The following is a 16,459-nucleotide window of genomic DNA, read 5'->3' as shown; positions in this document are numbered from 1 at the left end:
AGAGAATTAATCTTTTAAAAAAAAGATTCTTTAAAAGACACAGTCCTTCTTTTATGTGGTCTTCTGTTTACAGCTGGAGCGCATGTTGGAGAATACGGCTGTGCGAGCCCTCAAGCAACTTATCCTTCTCCACAAGGAGGATGGGCCAACACCATCACGGACTGTCGAGTGGCTCAACATGAGGAGTTGGTGTTCAGGTCACCTTCACCTCTGCTGTCCGCGCCGAATCTTCTCTCGCAAGAGGCTGCCCAAACTGGTAAGGAAGCGTTGGTTTAGTAAAATCTGAAATATTATAGATGTTTTCATGGAATTCATTTCAGGGAGTTCCATGTTTGGAGCTCTGTCTTATCCAATGTTTGCATTGTACATTAGACTGTCCTTTGTACATGATAATACACAGCTTCCCTCTCAACTGCATTGGATATAAGCAATCCTGTTGGTCCAATCCAGTTTTCCATCCAGCCCCTGCAATAGTTGGTTCTCCTGAACCAATACATCTCGCCACTTGCATTTTAGGGACAGATCCAACTGATTTGCCATTCTTATTAAAAAGGATTGTTAATATTTAAAGTAGGCTCTTTTTGTTGAAAAAGGGATAAGCTAATTTTAAAATTTATTGATTCTTTTGCGTTTTTCATGAAGTGCAATAAAATAAATGAATCCATGGGTAAAGATCAACCTCTGTGCTCAGTTCCTGCCCATTGCAAATTATGGGGAGCAACCCGGAAGCAGCGGTATGTGGGGTGGGAAGGGTTTCAAATCCAGATCAGTCAGAGATCCATTCTGTAGATAGCACAGTGCTCAAAACCGGGTTTAAAGCTGCAGCATTGGAATTACCAATGCCAGTGTATTCAATGTATTTCTTCCAGTCTGTACTTCATTTCAATGTGATGAATAGGGAAATAAAGGCTTTTCATTGAAGGTCTTAACATGCTTTGACTGTCAAGTAAAGTTTAAGCTGAGAGTGCAAAACTTGCATTCTTTGCTTTAGCAAACTGCATACTCAATAAATGGTTTTGTACACTGTTCCTTTGCAGTTATTACAGGTGCACGCATGTATAGCCTGCAGTTACATTTCTTGTACGATGCAATAAATAAGAGGGTTGATACCACACGTGAGGGTGTATTTCATAAGAATTCACATCCACTCAACAGGGTGAATTTTGCATTTTGAGAGGTAATCATGAAATTACTGTGTGAAACTGTAAAGAACTCAGAAATAATGACTATCTTGAATCATATTGCAATGGGAATGACATGGCCTATGTTAATTGCATAGAATTTAATACAATATCTTGATAACATAAATTCAAAAGTTTTTATTAGTGTTTTGAAGAACAATTTGATAGCTTCTAATCTCTCCTTAGATTAAGGCAATTGGCTAAAAGCTTGGTTAGTGATGCATGTTTTTAAAGGAGTGTTTTAAGCTGAAAAAGAGATGGAATTCAAGCACCTAGAAGCCATGGTACTTGGAAATCTTGGCCTGAGAGGTAGAGATTAAGATGATATTTACTGTATTAATTCAAGTGTGTGCTAAAATAAATGTAAACTGTAGTAAGAGGGTTGACAACAATATTTTAGCAATGTTTATATTAAACATTTCTGGTCAGTGGGTGCTGTGGAGCGAAGCATCTGTTATATTCTCTTATGTGTATTAGCAATGATGCTCTCTGTAAAATTGTGTTGAAATTTTGCAAGAAAGCAGTATTGGCATGAAATTTCATTTGACATTATGTCTAATTCCCATGAAAATTAAATTAAATTCTTTCCAGCAACAGTGATCTAAGCAGAAATAATTGATTAAACTTGCTACCTGTAAATAGATTGAGTCCTAATTACTATATTAGATTTAATGTGCAGCAACAGAGAAAGCAGTGACCTGACCACCGAGGGCAGTCAGTAAACGAGTGAATCCCATCCTATAAACTTGAAAACTATTTGGCGGGGAAATTAGTTTGTACCAAGCAGATTAAATATTTGAGTGGTTTCAAATTGAAGTCAAGTTGAAATTCCTACATTGGAAGAGCATCAGCTGTGCCAAAATAAAAATGATTGATTTTAACTCTACTAATCCTTGGAGCACCAGATAGAGTTGGACAATTGATATTTAAGTTGACTGTCAAGGGCAGATGAAGGAAATGATAAGGATGAGATTTAATAATTTTAGCTCTGTAGCGGTGGCTACTTTGATTGGACGTGGCTTTGCACGATGCAGTCTTACTGGTACGTCCATCTATCTTCGAGTCACATTGACCTGACCCATTTGTTGTGTGAAGAAAAAAAATATCATTCAAGCACTGCAGTTTTCCAAACCCAGCTCAGTATTTGTCGAAGGTGAATACCCTCAAGGTTGCAAGAGTTTCCTTTAACTATTGACAATGGAGTTCATTGCCTGTGTTTTAGAATTGCTTATTTCCATTGAATTGCTTATTATGGTTAATTTACGTAAGGCCTAATTCAGTGGGTTAACAGTTAATGGCTGAGCACTTGCACTTTTTGGCAATTCACATCTTTTCAAACTCATTGAGCTTGTTGGAGATTTTTCAGGTGTTGTCCCTGTTATTGAGCAAGAGACCTTAATTTATGCTGTGACCAAGGGGCCGAAGCATTTAAAGGAGATGATCCTGAGTGATGATAATTTATTTTGGAGGAGGCAAAGCTATGTTCATTGAGCATGGTCACAACGGTGAATCTAGACTGAATATTAGAGTTCCCTGTGAAACCCAGTGTGGTGTGGGTTAATGAGATTATTATTCTCATTAAGTAGCCCATTTCAGAATATTGCAAGTATTCTCCTTCCTGTCTCCTGGACTAGAATTGCAATGAAAGTTAGGGTCTCAGCTCCTGTGAAAGCACATAGAGTAGTTATAATTTTGAAATTATCCATGTTATAGACATTGGGAACATTTACTCTGTTGTCTTTGTCATCTACTGCCTGTGATTTTTGATTCTATTATCTTTCAGCTCGAGATGTATGAAAGGGTCTGTCAGAAGGCACCTGACCGTCACTCAGACTTCTCCCGTTTGGCCAGGATCTTGACAGGGAATTCCATTGCATTGGTGTTAGGAGGTGGAGGGGCAAGGTGAGTCCTCACAGGTAATTGGGAGAAACTCTCTGGTTTAAAGCTTCAGACATACCTCCTGCCACAGTGAGGCTCGGGTCCCATCTTAACAACATCACTAATTTTCTAATCAGATTCTCTAGTCACAAATTTTCTTATTGGTTTATATTGTTTCTGTTCCAGAATTTCTGAATAAATACACAAAGCTACAGTCTTATATCTGTATGCACTCTTTGAGTATTGGTTTTAAACAAAAATGTGCTAAGTTAATCGTATGTCTATCTTTGATTAGGAGCTTCCATATCCAATAAAGAAGCTTACCTTTCCTGTTTGAATTCTGTGGAAACAGAGGCCCTTCCCTGCACTGCACCTTAAAACAGTCCAAAACTAGAGCTCGTCTTGCTTGGGTCCCTGTATGAGTCCTGAAACCCCTGTGTATCCATCCCCATCTCCTGCTCTGAGTTTACTTGCTGGCTGTGTTTCTGCATTCTTCTTGCAGTTAGGAGTCTGTTGACCACTAATTCCCACTGCCGATTTACTTCACATTTATGCTACCCTGTCCTACCACATCTTGGAGCTCTGAAAAAAAAGTTGTACATAATGTCAGCTGAGGCCTCCATTGGTCAGTGTCCACTACGAATGTTGCAACCTAGCTGTCTAGATACACAAGCCAGGGCACTACGATATGCAGAGCAAGTTGTTGCCCATGTAGCAAGTTGTCCTTCTCCATGCATCTGATGAACCCAAAGGAATGGCAGAGACCGATACAGTTTGGCACAGTCGTAGGAGTTACCAGTCTGTGTGAACCCAACACAGGACTGCCCTAGGGACTCCAGCCTCGTATTTTTCCCTCTAGGTTTATCCTGAAGCCTTCCCCATGAGTGGATATAGCTTCAAGGCAGTGGACGTTCAAGCTCAGAGTTTTCCTTCTAGATGAGCTGCCAACTACAGCTGATGAGTCCCATCTTCCCGAAGCGACTGCTTTTAAGGCAGCAGTGACCTGCCTTTGCATGTTTTCCAGTAGAAATGGTTCCACCGGGCTTAGTAGCTAAGCCACACGTAAAGGCCAGTAGCTGGACTTGGTTGTCAGAGGCTATTTGAGGCGCATGCCATTGGGAGCATTTACTAGATGGTGGGAGCTTATCTCCATTACCACCCCGTGGCTATAACAACCTTAAGGAACTGAAAATCAACCAATTACATAATTTTCATATGAGCACAAGCTACTGATTTGTATATTTTGGTTGAAATGTCACCTGCTAATATTCTAAACACAAGTCCTGATGAAAGGTCTCTACCCGAAATGTCGACTCTTTATTATTTTCCATAGGTGCTGCCTGATTGCTGAGTCCACTAGCATTTTGTATATGTTACTCCTAATACTCTAAATCAAAGTTATCACCTAAGCTGATCATACACTACGATGATAGAATGAATTCCTTCGGAAACCAAAAGAAAAGGGGCTGAAATATTAATAAGATACTGGAATAGGCTAGGCACAAGAGATTCTGCAAATGCTGAATATCTTGGATCCACACACACAAAATGCTGGATGAATTTAGCAGGTCCGACAGCGCCAATGGAAGGAGAGAAACAGTCAGGCCAAGACCATTCATCAGGACTGGTAAGGAAGGGTTAAGAAGGTGGCCGGGGGGTGTGGGAAGAGTACAAACTAGCAGGTGATAGGTGATGCCAGGTAAGGGGGAGGTGTGTGGGAGAGGGAGAATGATGCAAGAAGCATGGAAGAGGAAAAGGACGGAAGAAGGAATCTGATAGGAGATGGCAGTAGAATAAAAGGAAGAAGGGAGGTCATGAAGATAGGGGAGGAGAAGAGGTAAGAGTTATAACAGCAATGAAGTAATGACAAATCAAAGTAAAATATTGTCAAGGTTACTATCAGATTACTGTAATGGGTATTGAGTGGCACAGGAATTGAAGGATATTATGGTTGAAGAGAAGGGTGGTTTGTAGTTTCTGTAAGTCACTGCCTGTCGTGAAGGAAAACAACTACCAAGAAGGGCTTACACGAGGAAATCTGCAGATGCTGGCATTTCAAGCAACACATCAAAGTTGCTGGTGAACACAACAGGCCAGGCAGCATCTCTAGGAAGAGGTACAGTCGACATTTCGGGCTGAGACCCTTCATCAGGACTAACTGAAGGAAGAGCTAGTAAGAGATTTGAAAGTGGGAGGGGGAGGGGGAGATCTGAAATGATAGGAGAAGACAGGAGGGGGAGGGATGGAGCCAAGAGCTGGACAGGTTATTGGCAAAAGGGATATGAGAGAATCATGGGACAGGAGGCCCAGGGAGAAAGATAGGGGGAGTAGGGAAGCCCAGAGGATGGGCAAGGAGTAGAGTGAGAGGGACGGAGGGAGAAAAAGGAGAGAGAGAAAAAAAGAATAAATAAATAAATATATAAAATAAATAAATGAACAACGGATGGGGAGATTCCTCCATCTCCACCGCATCTGCTCTCAGGATGAGGCTTTTCATTCCAGGACGAAGGAGATGTCCTCCTTTTTTAAAGAAAGGGGCTTCCCTTCCTCCACCATCAACTCTGCTCTCAAACGCATCTCTCCCATTTCATGCACATCTGCTCTCACCCCATCCTTCCGCCACCCCACTAGGGATAAGGTTCACCTTGTCCTCACCTACCACCCCACCAGCCTCCAGGTCCAACATATAATTCTCCGTAACTTCTGCCACCTCCAACAGGATCCCACCACTAAGCGCATCTTCCCCCCACCCCCCGCTTTCCCCCCTCCCTACGTGGCTCCCTTGTCCATTTGTTCCTCCCCATCCCTCCCCACCGATCTCCCTCCCGGCACTTATCCTTGTAAGCGGAACAAGTGCTACACATGCCCTTACACTTCCTCCCTTATCACCATTCAGGGCCCCAGACAGTCCTTCCAGGTGAGGTGACACTTCACCTGTGAGTCGGCTGGGGTGATATACTGCATCCGGTGCTCCCGATGCGGCCTTCTATATATTGGCGAGACCCGGTGCAGACTGTGAGACCTTTTCGCTGAACACCTACGCTCTGTCCGCCAGAGAAAGCAGGATCTCCCAGTAGCCACACATTTTAATTCCACATTCCATTCCCATACTGATATGTCTATCCACGGCCTCCTCTACTGTCAAGATGAAGCCACATTCAGGTTGGAGGAACAACACCTTATATTCTGTCTGGGTAGTCTCCAACCTGATGGCATGAACATTGACTTCTCTAACTTCCGTTAATGTCCCACCTCCCTCTCGTACCCCATCCGTTATTTATTTATTTATTATAAAAAATATATATCTATATATATATTCTTTTTCTCTCTCTTTCTCCTTTTTCTTCCTCTGTCCCTCTCACTATACTCCTTGCCCATCCTCTGGGCTTCCCCACTCCCCCTTTCTTCCTCCCTAGGCCTCTCGTCCCAGAATTCTCTCATATCCCTTTTGCCAATAACCTGTCCAGCTCTTGGCTCCATCCCTCCCGCTCCTGTCTTCTCCTATCATTTTGGATCTCCCCTCCCCCTCCCACTTTCAAATCTCTTACTAGCTCTTCTTTCTGTTAGTCCTGACGAAGGGTCTCGGCCCAAAACGTCGACTGTGCATCTTCCTAGAGATGCTGCCTGGCCTGCTGCGTTCACCAGCAACTTTTATGTGTGTTGTCAAGAAGGGCTTAATATTTTATTTGTTAAAAAATAGGCATTAAAAGTGTAAAGTTATAAATAGATTGAGCAGGAAAGATAAACAGATACTTTACAAAATTGAGTGGGCAGAACACCAAGGTTGAATATGTTGTTTTGACAATCAAATTATTGTAGAATTCCTTTCCAGACCTGTTAATTAAAGGAAAAATTGTCAACATAGCAAATGAAATTCAAGAGACAGATGAAGGAAAAGGATTGAAGGGTGAGAGAAGGACAGAAGTAGAAACAAGAGTTAGGTCATCAGCCCCTCACAAGGGGTGATTGATAAGTTCGTGGCCTATGGTAGAAGGAGTCAATTTTAGAAAACCTAGCACATTTATTTTTTAACATAGTCCCCTCCAACATGTGCACACTTAGCCCAGCAGTCGTAGAGCATACGAATCCCTTCTTTGTAGAAGTGGTCCACAGCAGGAGTGATTGATAAGTTCGTGGCCTTAGGTAGAAGGAGGTGAGTTATACAGCTCTTGTTACACGTACGTGCAGTTCAACTCTGAGTGAAAGTGCAGAAAGTTTGAAGTTAATAACTCATTTCCTTCTACCTTAGGCCACAAACTTATCAATCACCCTTGCTGTGGACCACTTCTGGAGGTCCACGACGCCGACTTCTACAAAGAAGGGATCTGTATGCTCCACGACTGCTGGACTAAGTGTGTAAATGTAGGAAAAATAAATGTGCTGGGTTTTCTAAAATTGACTCCTTCCACCTTATGCCACAAACTTATCAATCACCCCTCATATAAAATAAGATCAAGGCTGATCCTCAGCTCTCTTTTTCTGTCCTATCTCATAGATTTTTGGTTATTGGAGGATTTATCAATTGCATTTTGAATAAATTCAATGATAGTTTCCATATCACTTCTGTAATTACTTCCCCTTTGCCATCCAGCTTTTCCGTAAATCTTATCTATCCTATTCAGACCATTGTCACGGGAAGGGCCCCCAGACTGAAATATTCTGTTAAAGGTGTCGACAGAAATAATCTTCTATTCTTAAAATCTATCTTCCTGTTGACCACTCCAGAGCACTCTGTTTAAGCTAGCTCTTTTAAATGTGAGATCACTTTTAAATATGACTTTATATCAAGTGACTTTACTACCTCTACAGACCGTGATTTTATATCCTTAACTGAGAGCCAAATGAATACAGCCAGGCATCTGAACGGTGACTGTTTCAGTGTACCACGGCCAAGAGGCTGAGGTGTCGGGCTTGCCATCGTGTTCAAAAAGCATTTTAGATGCAATCTACTGTCTATCAACAAATTTTAAAGTTTTGAGGTACATATGTTTAAAATTTGTGATGTAGATTGTGTCCTCTGTGTTATCATTTATTGCCCTCCTAAATCCAATGACTACTTTCTCCTGGAATTCTCAGGATTCTTACCCTCTATTATATCAAACTATGACAGGATTGCCATCGCTGGTGATTTGATTATTCATTTTAATGCTCTGTCACATACAAATTGTATGGCAGCTGAACTCATGGTTTACTAGAGAGCCTGAATCTTACCCAGCATGTCACTGAGCTCATCCTTCAACTCGAAAATACACTTGATTTAGCAATGACAAAAGGGTTAAATGTTATTAATGTCTCTGTCTGGTACTACTATCCCTGATAATCTTTCTGTACTTTTGATGCCCTCTTGCCTGTAATCAAGACCACAAAAGAAATTACAGTTTTAAAAAAAGTTCCTTGGTGCTGTAATGCAACTTATTCTCTGAGCTAGCTAGTTTATCTGACCCATGTGACCTCAACTGCTCAGCAGATGAAATGGTTGATTCTTTCAACAATAACTTGACAAATATATTAAACACAGTGGCCCCACATAGGGTTAAAAAGAAATCGCTTAGTAAAACGTCACCATAGTTAAACAATTTTGTCCTCGAACCCAAGAGACCATGCAGAGTAGCTGAGAGAAAATGGAGGAAAACTGGTCTAGAAGTCCTCCGTAATGTTTTCAAGGAAAAACTAACCGCTTTTAATGCTGCTCTATGCTTTGTAAGTCAAGCCCATTTTCCCAAGATTATTACAGAGAATAGCGATGATTCAAGAATATTGTTCTCAACTATAAACCGACTGTTCAATCCTGTCTTAACCTTTAATGTCCTCAGTCAAGCATCTGCCACAAAATGTGAGGAATTCACAATATTTTTTATCAACAAAATTACTTCCATCTGGGAGAGTATAGCTACAGATATAGCTAACCTTGTAAAAAGATGACAGTCATGTCAAAATTTACAAGTAGTTCTGATTCAGAGCTCTATAAGATTGTAACAAAGAGTAAGCAGTCTACTTACTATCTCAACCCTGTCCCTACCACACTTTCTAAAGACTCTGCTTTTAATTCTGTTCTGAAAATTATTAACATGTCCCTTGAAATTGGAGTTTTTCCAGATGCTTTCAAAATCATGGCTTCCAAACCCCTACTTAAAAAGCCAAATTTTGTTAGTGAGATACCAACTAACTACAGGCCTATATCAAATCTCTTTTTGGGAAAGATTCTCGAGAAAGTAATTTTCAACCAACGCAGCAACTTTCAGAATGAGAACAGTGTTTTTGAAAAGTTTCAGTCAGGTTTTAGAGCAAACCACAGCACAGAGATGGCCCTTACCAAAATTGTCAGCAGCTTTAGGCTCAGCATTGATGCCAAAAGAGTTCTAATCCTTCTGCACAATTGACTGCAACGTTCTCCTGGGTCACCTTGAAAACTGGGTTGACTTCTCTGGTAGTGCCCTTAATTGGTTTCATTCATTTATTTAAATCAACCACAGTGTCTGTCTTGGAGGCCAATTTTCTTAAGAGATATAATGTACCTTTTGGTGTTGCTCAGGGAAGTAGTCTTGATTCTCTGCTCTCCTCCTTATACATGCTTCCCTTAAGAAACATCATTAGAGAGCATAAACTTGTTTTCCATTTCTGAGTTCCGCAGTAAGTGTCCTCAGCAGGACTGAGACAGATTGGGAGAATGGTCAAGGAAATAGCAGATGGAATATAGTGTAGGGAAATGTACGTACACAATCATACATTTTAGTAGAAGGAATAAAGGTGTGGACTATTTTCTAAATGGGAAGAAAATTCAAATCTCAGAGGTGCAAGAGTCCTCATGCAAGATTCTCTAAAGGTTAGCTTGCAAGTTGAGTCTGTGGTAAGGAAGGCAAATGCAATGTTTGCATTCATTTTGAGAGGAGCGTTTGATGGCTCTGAGCCTATATTTGCTGGAGTTTAGAAGAACAAAGGGGGGGGGGATCTCATTGAAACCTGTCAAATAGTAAGAGGCCTAGATAGAGTGGATGTGGAGAAGATGTTTCCTATAGTGGGGGAGTCTAAGACCAGAGCGCACAGCCTCAGAATAGAAGGACATCCATTAGGAACAGAGATGAGGAGGGATTTCTTTAACTAGAGTGTGGTGAATCTGTGGAATTCATTGCCACAGACAGCTGTGCAGGCCAAGTCATTGGGTATCTTTAAGACGGAGGTTAATAGGTTCTTAATTAATTAGGGTGTCAAAGGTTGTGGGAAGAAGGCAGGAGAATGGGGCTGAGAGGGATAATAAATCAACCACAGTGGAATGGTGGAGCAGACTAGATGGGCTAAATGACCGAATTCTGCTCCTATGTTTTATGATTATGCAGATGAGACACAATTGTATATCTCGCTTGAACCTGATGATGATAGTACCCTATCTTCTCTGACTTCTGGTATGGCTGCTGTAAACAAATGGATGAGCAATAATTTCCTAAAACTAAATGAAGATAAAACTGAAATACTCTTAGTTGGTCCCAAAGCCAAAAGAGATGAACTTCTTGATAAACTTGTGAACTTGTAAAACCTTGTAAAATCAGAAGTAACAAGCCTGGGTGTTATCTTTGATTCAGATTTGAGTTTTAAATCCCACATAAAGAAATATACTACACTTAAGAATTATTGCAAAGGTACATTCATTTCTGTCATGTAATGATGCTGAAAAACTAATTCACACCTTTATATCGAATAGACTAGATGACTGCAATGCTCTTTTTACTGACCTTCCAAAGCAATCTATTGATAAACTTTAATTCATTCAGAATATTGCTGCTAGACTGTTACCTAAAACCAGGATGAGGGAACATACAGTCCTTTGCAAAAGTTTTTGGCTGCCTAGTTTTTTTTTATATAAATTTTGTTTGAGATGTTTATTTTTGTGTTCTGCATTAGTGGGTTGGCAGAAAAGACCAAATTTTCTATTTCCAAACATTCATTTTCCAAAATATTAAATGTTAGAGATTTTTTATATTTAATTAAAGAAAATAAAAACCTGATTCCATTTTAGGTATATAGCCCAGTGCATGATTAAACAAAGATAACAAACAGGCGCTAATGATCAATGACGTAATGAGTTCAATGGACTAAACTGATTAACTGAAACAGAAACGAGTGTAGTAGGAATCAAACTGGGTGAAAGACATCTGAGCTAAAAGGTGAGGATATAGTAGATGTCACAGGTTAACTTTCAAATCATCAATTATTGCACCATGGCAAGTGTGAGCATAGCAACAAGACACAAGGTGGTCATTTTGTAGCAGTAAGGTCTCTCCTATGCAGAAATTTCACAGCAGACACGAGTTTCAAGATGGCTATTTTGAAGAAGTACAAAGAAACTGACCGACAGAGGAGAGATGCATCAAACTAACATCCTTTCTAATTTGGAAGAAGTCCAACACTGCTATCAGGTCTGAACTCACGGAAACCACTGGAGCCCATGTATAGTACTCCCATCTAAAGTCTGGAGGACTCTGTCAGAAGTGGTCTACATGAAAGAGTTGTTGCCAAAAAGCCAATCATTTGAAGTGGAAGCAAAGCCAAAAGACTCACCTACACACAAAGCACTAGGGTGCTGAACAATGGCAGCAAGTACTCTGAACTAACAAGTCAAACTTTGAAACTTTTGACTGATACAGTAGACAGCTTGTCCGTAGAAGAGCTGAAGAGTGTTGCATAGGTGTGTCTGCAGTGAACAGTGAAGCACGATGGAGGTGCCCTGCAGGTTTGAGGCTGCATTTCTGCGAATGGAGTTGGTGGTCTGGTCAGAATTAATGGAACCCACAATGCTGAGAAGTACAAGCAGATTCTTGTCCATCAGGCATTACCACCAGGGAGACGTCTGATCAATACTAACTTCATCCTGCAGCAGGACAATGACCCCAAAAACTTGGCCGAGGTTATAAAGACCTATCTTCAGTGAAACGAAGAATACGGAGTTCTGCAGTAGATGGTATGGTCTTCAAAGAGCACTGGTATCAACATCATCGAGTCTGTCTGGGATTAAGTGCAGAGACAGAAGCAAGTAAGACAACCAAAGTCTACAGAAGAACTGTGGAAGTTCTTCAAGGTGCTTGCAACAACCTACCGGCCAATTTTCTTATAAAACTGCACAAAGGTGTACCTAAGAGAATTGATGCAGTTTTTAAGGCAAAGGGTGGTCATACCAAACATTGATTTGATTTAGTTGTTTTTACTGTTTACTGCTCTTTATGGTAAATTTTTTTTGATATTTAGAAACTTTTCATTATTTTTGAAAGTATCTTCACTTTACGGAATTTGTTTACATGCCCCTAAGACTTTTGCGCAGTACCATATCACTCCTATCCTAGCTACTCTGCATTAGCTTCCTGGATCTTTTAGAATTGATTTTAAAGTTCATAGCAGAATGGTTTTCACCTTCGTTAGTCCTGATGAAGGGTCTCGGCCTGAAACGTCGACTGCACCTCTTCCTACAGATGCTGCCTGGCCTGCTGTCTAAATGTATTTTATTTTTCAGCTGACCGAAGGATAGAAAGCGGACATTGACTTGAAACACAGACAAAATGCAGGAGGAACTCAGCAAGCCAGGCAGATTTAAAACGTCTTTTGCCTCAGCATGGTACAGAAATGTGAAATGCTCATTACAAGTAACTGTCTCTAATGCAAAATTCTTCTGCAATTATAGGATTGTAAAGCACGTGGACCTTTCACAGCAAAGCAGACCTTAGGTGGAAATTGCTTGGTTTGTTGTCAGAGAAGGAATCAATATAATAGTTTTGATGCCAGGAAGATGAAAGCTTCAGTCTTCTGGCTAGTGGCTCCAGAATTGTATTTTTTGGCATTTGTTCCACCTCCTCATATTCTATCCTCTCATCCTTTGAACTGGCACCTGATTGAATATTGTTTCTGGAAGTCTTCAGAGAAAAATGACGTTGGCTCCCTATGTAGTCTCTTTAACATGGCCTCTTAGACTTTGAAGAATCTCCAGACCTGTATCTTTGACCCAATTGTGTTAAATATAGGCGTATATGATTGAGATACTGTTAACAGAATCTCGATCTTTCCCTTTGGATTATATAACAAATCTAATGTGCTTTTAAGGATTTTTTTCCGCATTGTTTGAATGATCTGTTTTCAGTGTCACTGTCAGAATCAGGGTTTCTTTGTAGCTAGATCATAGACAATTACAGCCACATGATGGTGTTTTTAGAGGTTGATATGAAACATATCAACTCTTGCATAAGTAGAGCTACTAGGACTTGATATTTCAGTCCCTATGGTAAGTTGGTACTCTTGATGTTGGCGGGGGTTTGGAGTGGCGACAAGGAGGGAGGGTAGGTACGTCATCGGGGTCATCAGGTGGGCACCCTCCTTCTTTGACGTTTCATTGATAAACCCACGACGTCTCCAGAGGGCTCAACGGTGCTACCTGGTGTCCCAGATACACCTCCCTCAGTTCCATACCCTCCTGTCTTCATCTTGCAGCCCAGTTGTTGTCTTTCCTTTTAATCCAAATCCAATTGCTGCTACTTAGATCTGCCAATTTGCCTATCAGAGCAACAGGTACATAGCAGATGCCTCTCACTGGCTTATCCTGGAACATCTGGACATCAGGATGTTCTTTCTCAACTACAGCTCAGCGTTCAATATGATACATCCCCTCAGAACTAATCAATAAGCTTCTGGATTTTTGGCCTCAATACCTCCTTGAGCAATTGAATCCTCTATTTCCTCACTTGCAGACCCCAGTCTGTTCTGTTTGGCAACAATTACTCTTCCATAATCTCCAGCAGCACACCTGCACCACAAGGCTGTGTGTTTAGCCCCATGCTCTACTCATTTTACACTTATGATTGTGTGACAAAGCATAGTTCTAATGTCACACTCAAGTTTGTTGATGACACCACTGTCGTAGGCCGAATCAAAGGTGGTGATGAATCAGCATATAGGAGGAAGATTGAAAGTCTGGCTGAGTTACCATAACGACCTCTTACGCAATGTCAACAAGACCAAGGAACTGATTATAGAGTTAAAGAGAAGGAAACCAAAGGTCTATGAGCCAGTCGTCACTGGAGGATCAGAGGTGGAGAGGGCCAATAATTTTAAATTCCTCAGTGTAACCATTTTGGAGGACCTGTCCTGGGCCCAGCAGTAAGTGCAATTATGAAGGAAGCACAGCAGCATCTTTCCTTCCTTTGGAGTTTCTGAAGATTTGCCATGACATCTAAAACTTTGTCTAACTTCTGCAGAGAGTGTATTGACTGGATGCATCACAGCCTAGTATGGTAAAACCATTTTTTTTTTTGGAACGAAAAATCCTACAAAAAGTAGTGGATACAGCTTTGTCTATCACAGGTAAAGCGCTCCCCGCTATTGAGCCCGTCGACATGAAACGTTGTCACAGGAAAGCAGCATCCATTGTCAGGGACCCCCACCACCCAGGTCATGCTCTCTTCTCGCTGTTGCCCTCAGGAAGAAGTGACAGGTGCCTCAGAATTCACATTACTACATTCAGGAAAAGTTACTACCTCTCAGCCTTCAGGCTCTTGAACCAAAGGGGATAACTTAACTCACCTTCACTTGTACCATCATTGAAATGTTCCCACAACCTATGGACTCACTTTCAAGGACTCTTCATCTCATGTTCTCAATACTTATTGGTTATTTATTATTATTATTTCTTTCTTTCTGTGTTTGTACAGTTGTCTTTTGCACAGTGGTTGGGAGCCCAAGTTGGTGTGGTCTTTCATTGATTTGTCATGGATTATTGATTATTATTATTATGGATTATTCTATGGATTATTGAGTATGCCCGCAAGAAATTAAATCTCAGGGTTGCATATGGTGATGTATATGTATTTTCATAATAAATTTACTTTAAAGGTAAGTCTGTGGATGTTGTTATAAGTCTGAAAGGTTAGGTTGCATGGTATCCGGGAAGATCTTGCAAGATGGTTTCAGAATTGGCTCAAAGATGAGAAGCATAGGGGTGGTGGTTGAAGGTCGAACTCCTACTGCAGATATGTGACTAACCTGTCCCAGGGTTAGTACTGGGACCTCTGTTACTCATTAGTTGGATGTGAATGTACATGGTACAATTAGCAAGTTTGCTGATAATACTAAATTAGGGGACCTTGTTGATAGTGAGGCATTTTCAATGAATTACAAAGAAATCCTCGTCAGCTAGGGAGATGGGCTGAGGAATGCAAATAGTTTCAATTTAGATAGGTGTGAAGTGTTGCAGTTTTGATGTTTAAAGCAGACTGGTACTTTTATGCAGTGGAACCTGCACTCACAAGTGTTGTGGAACAGAGGGACCTGGGAGTACAAGTGCACAGTTCTCTGAAAGCAGCTGCACAAGTGGACCGGGTAGTGAAAAAGCCCATTAGCATTCTAGCCTTCATCAAGTTTGGCATCGACTTTGGGAGTAGGGATATTATGTTGCAGTTGTGTAAGTTGTTGGTGTGACCGTACTTGAGGTATTGTGTGCAGTTTTGGTCACCCTGTTATAGGGACGATATGGCAAGAGTGCAAGGGAGATTTATGTGGATTTTGCTTGGAACAGAGGGCCTGAATTATAGGAAGAGATTGTCTGTGCTGGACTTTTATTCCTTGGAACGGAGACAAACCTCAGAAGTTTATAAAATCTTAAGGAGTAGAGATAAAGTGGACACTCATAGTCTTCAGAATTGGGGAATTTCAAAATTAAAGGATACAGGTACAAGATAAGATGGGAGAGATTTATTTAGACCTGAGAATCAACTTCTTTGCCAGAGGTACTGAGTATCTGGAGTGAACTGCCACAGTAAGTAATTGAGGTGGGTACAATTACGACATTTAAGAGGTATTTGGAGGATTATGGGCTGAAAAGCAACAACTGGGACTAGCAAGGAGCATACTGTAGTCAGCAGGAACCAATTGGACCAAGGGGCCTGTTTCTTTACTGTATTACTCTGTCATTCAATACTGAGAAGTAGCTGTTTGGAGTGTTATCCATGGCATCTGTGAAGTCCTGAACACGGCGCTTTTTTAAAAACCTGGTTGATCCAATCTAAATGTTGAATCCAAGCTATTACTGATGCACTTTTCAGTATTCTCTTGCTTGGCCTTAATTGTTAATGGGGTCTTTGAACCTTTCCATGCCATCTTCTAGTGTGTGAATTAAATATATGATTCACAATTGATTTAAACACTGAAAAGCTTGACCTGCACTGATAACTGAAGCAGTGCTGATATCTCTGAGAAATTCATGAAGGAGGTGGGTAATATGGTATTTTAACAATGCTAGTACCTTGGTTTGGCTTAACATTCTCTTTCAATTGAAGCAACATTTGGAATTTTCTACTGTACACTTATTTTCGTAATGCTGAAATTTTTTAAGTTAATCTCTAATTTTCTGAAATATCTTAACAGATAAA

General features: G+C 40.8%; 1 protein-coding gene across 2 annotated transcripts in view; it reads left to right on the top strand.

The window, feature by feature from the left end:
• pnpla7b (patatin-like phospholipase domain containing 7b) overlaps positions 1 to 16,459 on the top strand; it is a 334,759-nt gene that overhangs the window by 210,489 nt on the left and 107,811 nt on the right. For both annotated transcript variants that reach the window (XM_063073811.1, XM_063073810.1), the window contains exons 25-26: positions 74 to 256; positions 2,965 to 3,083. In XM_063073811.1, the coding sequence (XP_062929881.1) occupies positions 74 to 256; positions 2,965 to 3,083 (302 nt within the window). The remainder of the gene's footprint in view (positions 1 to 73; positions 257 to 2,964; positions 3,084 to 16,459) is intronic.

This window comes from Mobula hypostoma, chromosome 21, assembly GCF_963921235.1.
Source record: "Mobula hypostoma chromosome 21, sMobHyp1.1, whole genome shotgun sequence".
Classification (NCBI taxonomy): Eukaryota; Metazoa; Chordata; class Chondrichthyes; order Myliobatiformes; family Myliobatidae; genus Mobula; species Mobula hypostoma.
The sequence above is the reverse complement of the archived record's forward strand: the minus strand, read 5'-3'. Positions and strand labels throughout refer to the sequence as shown.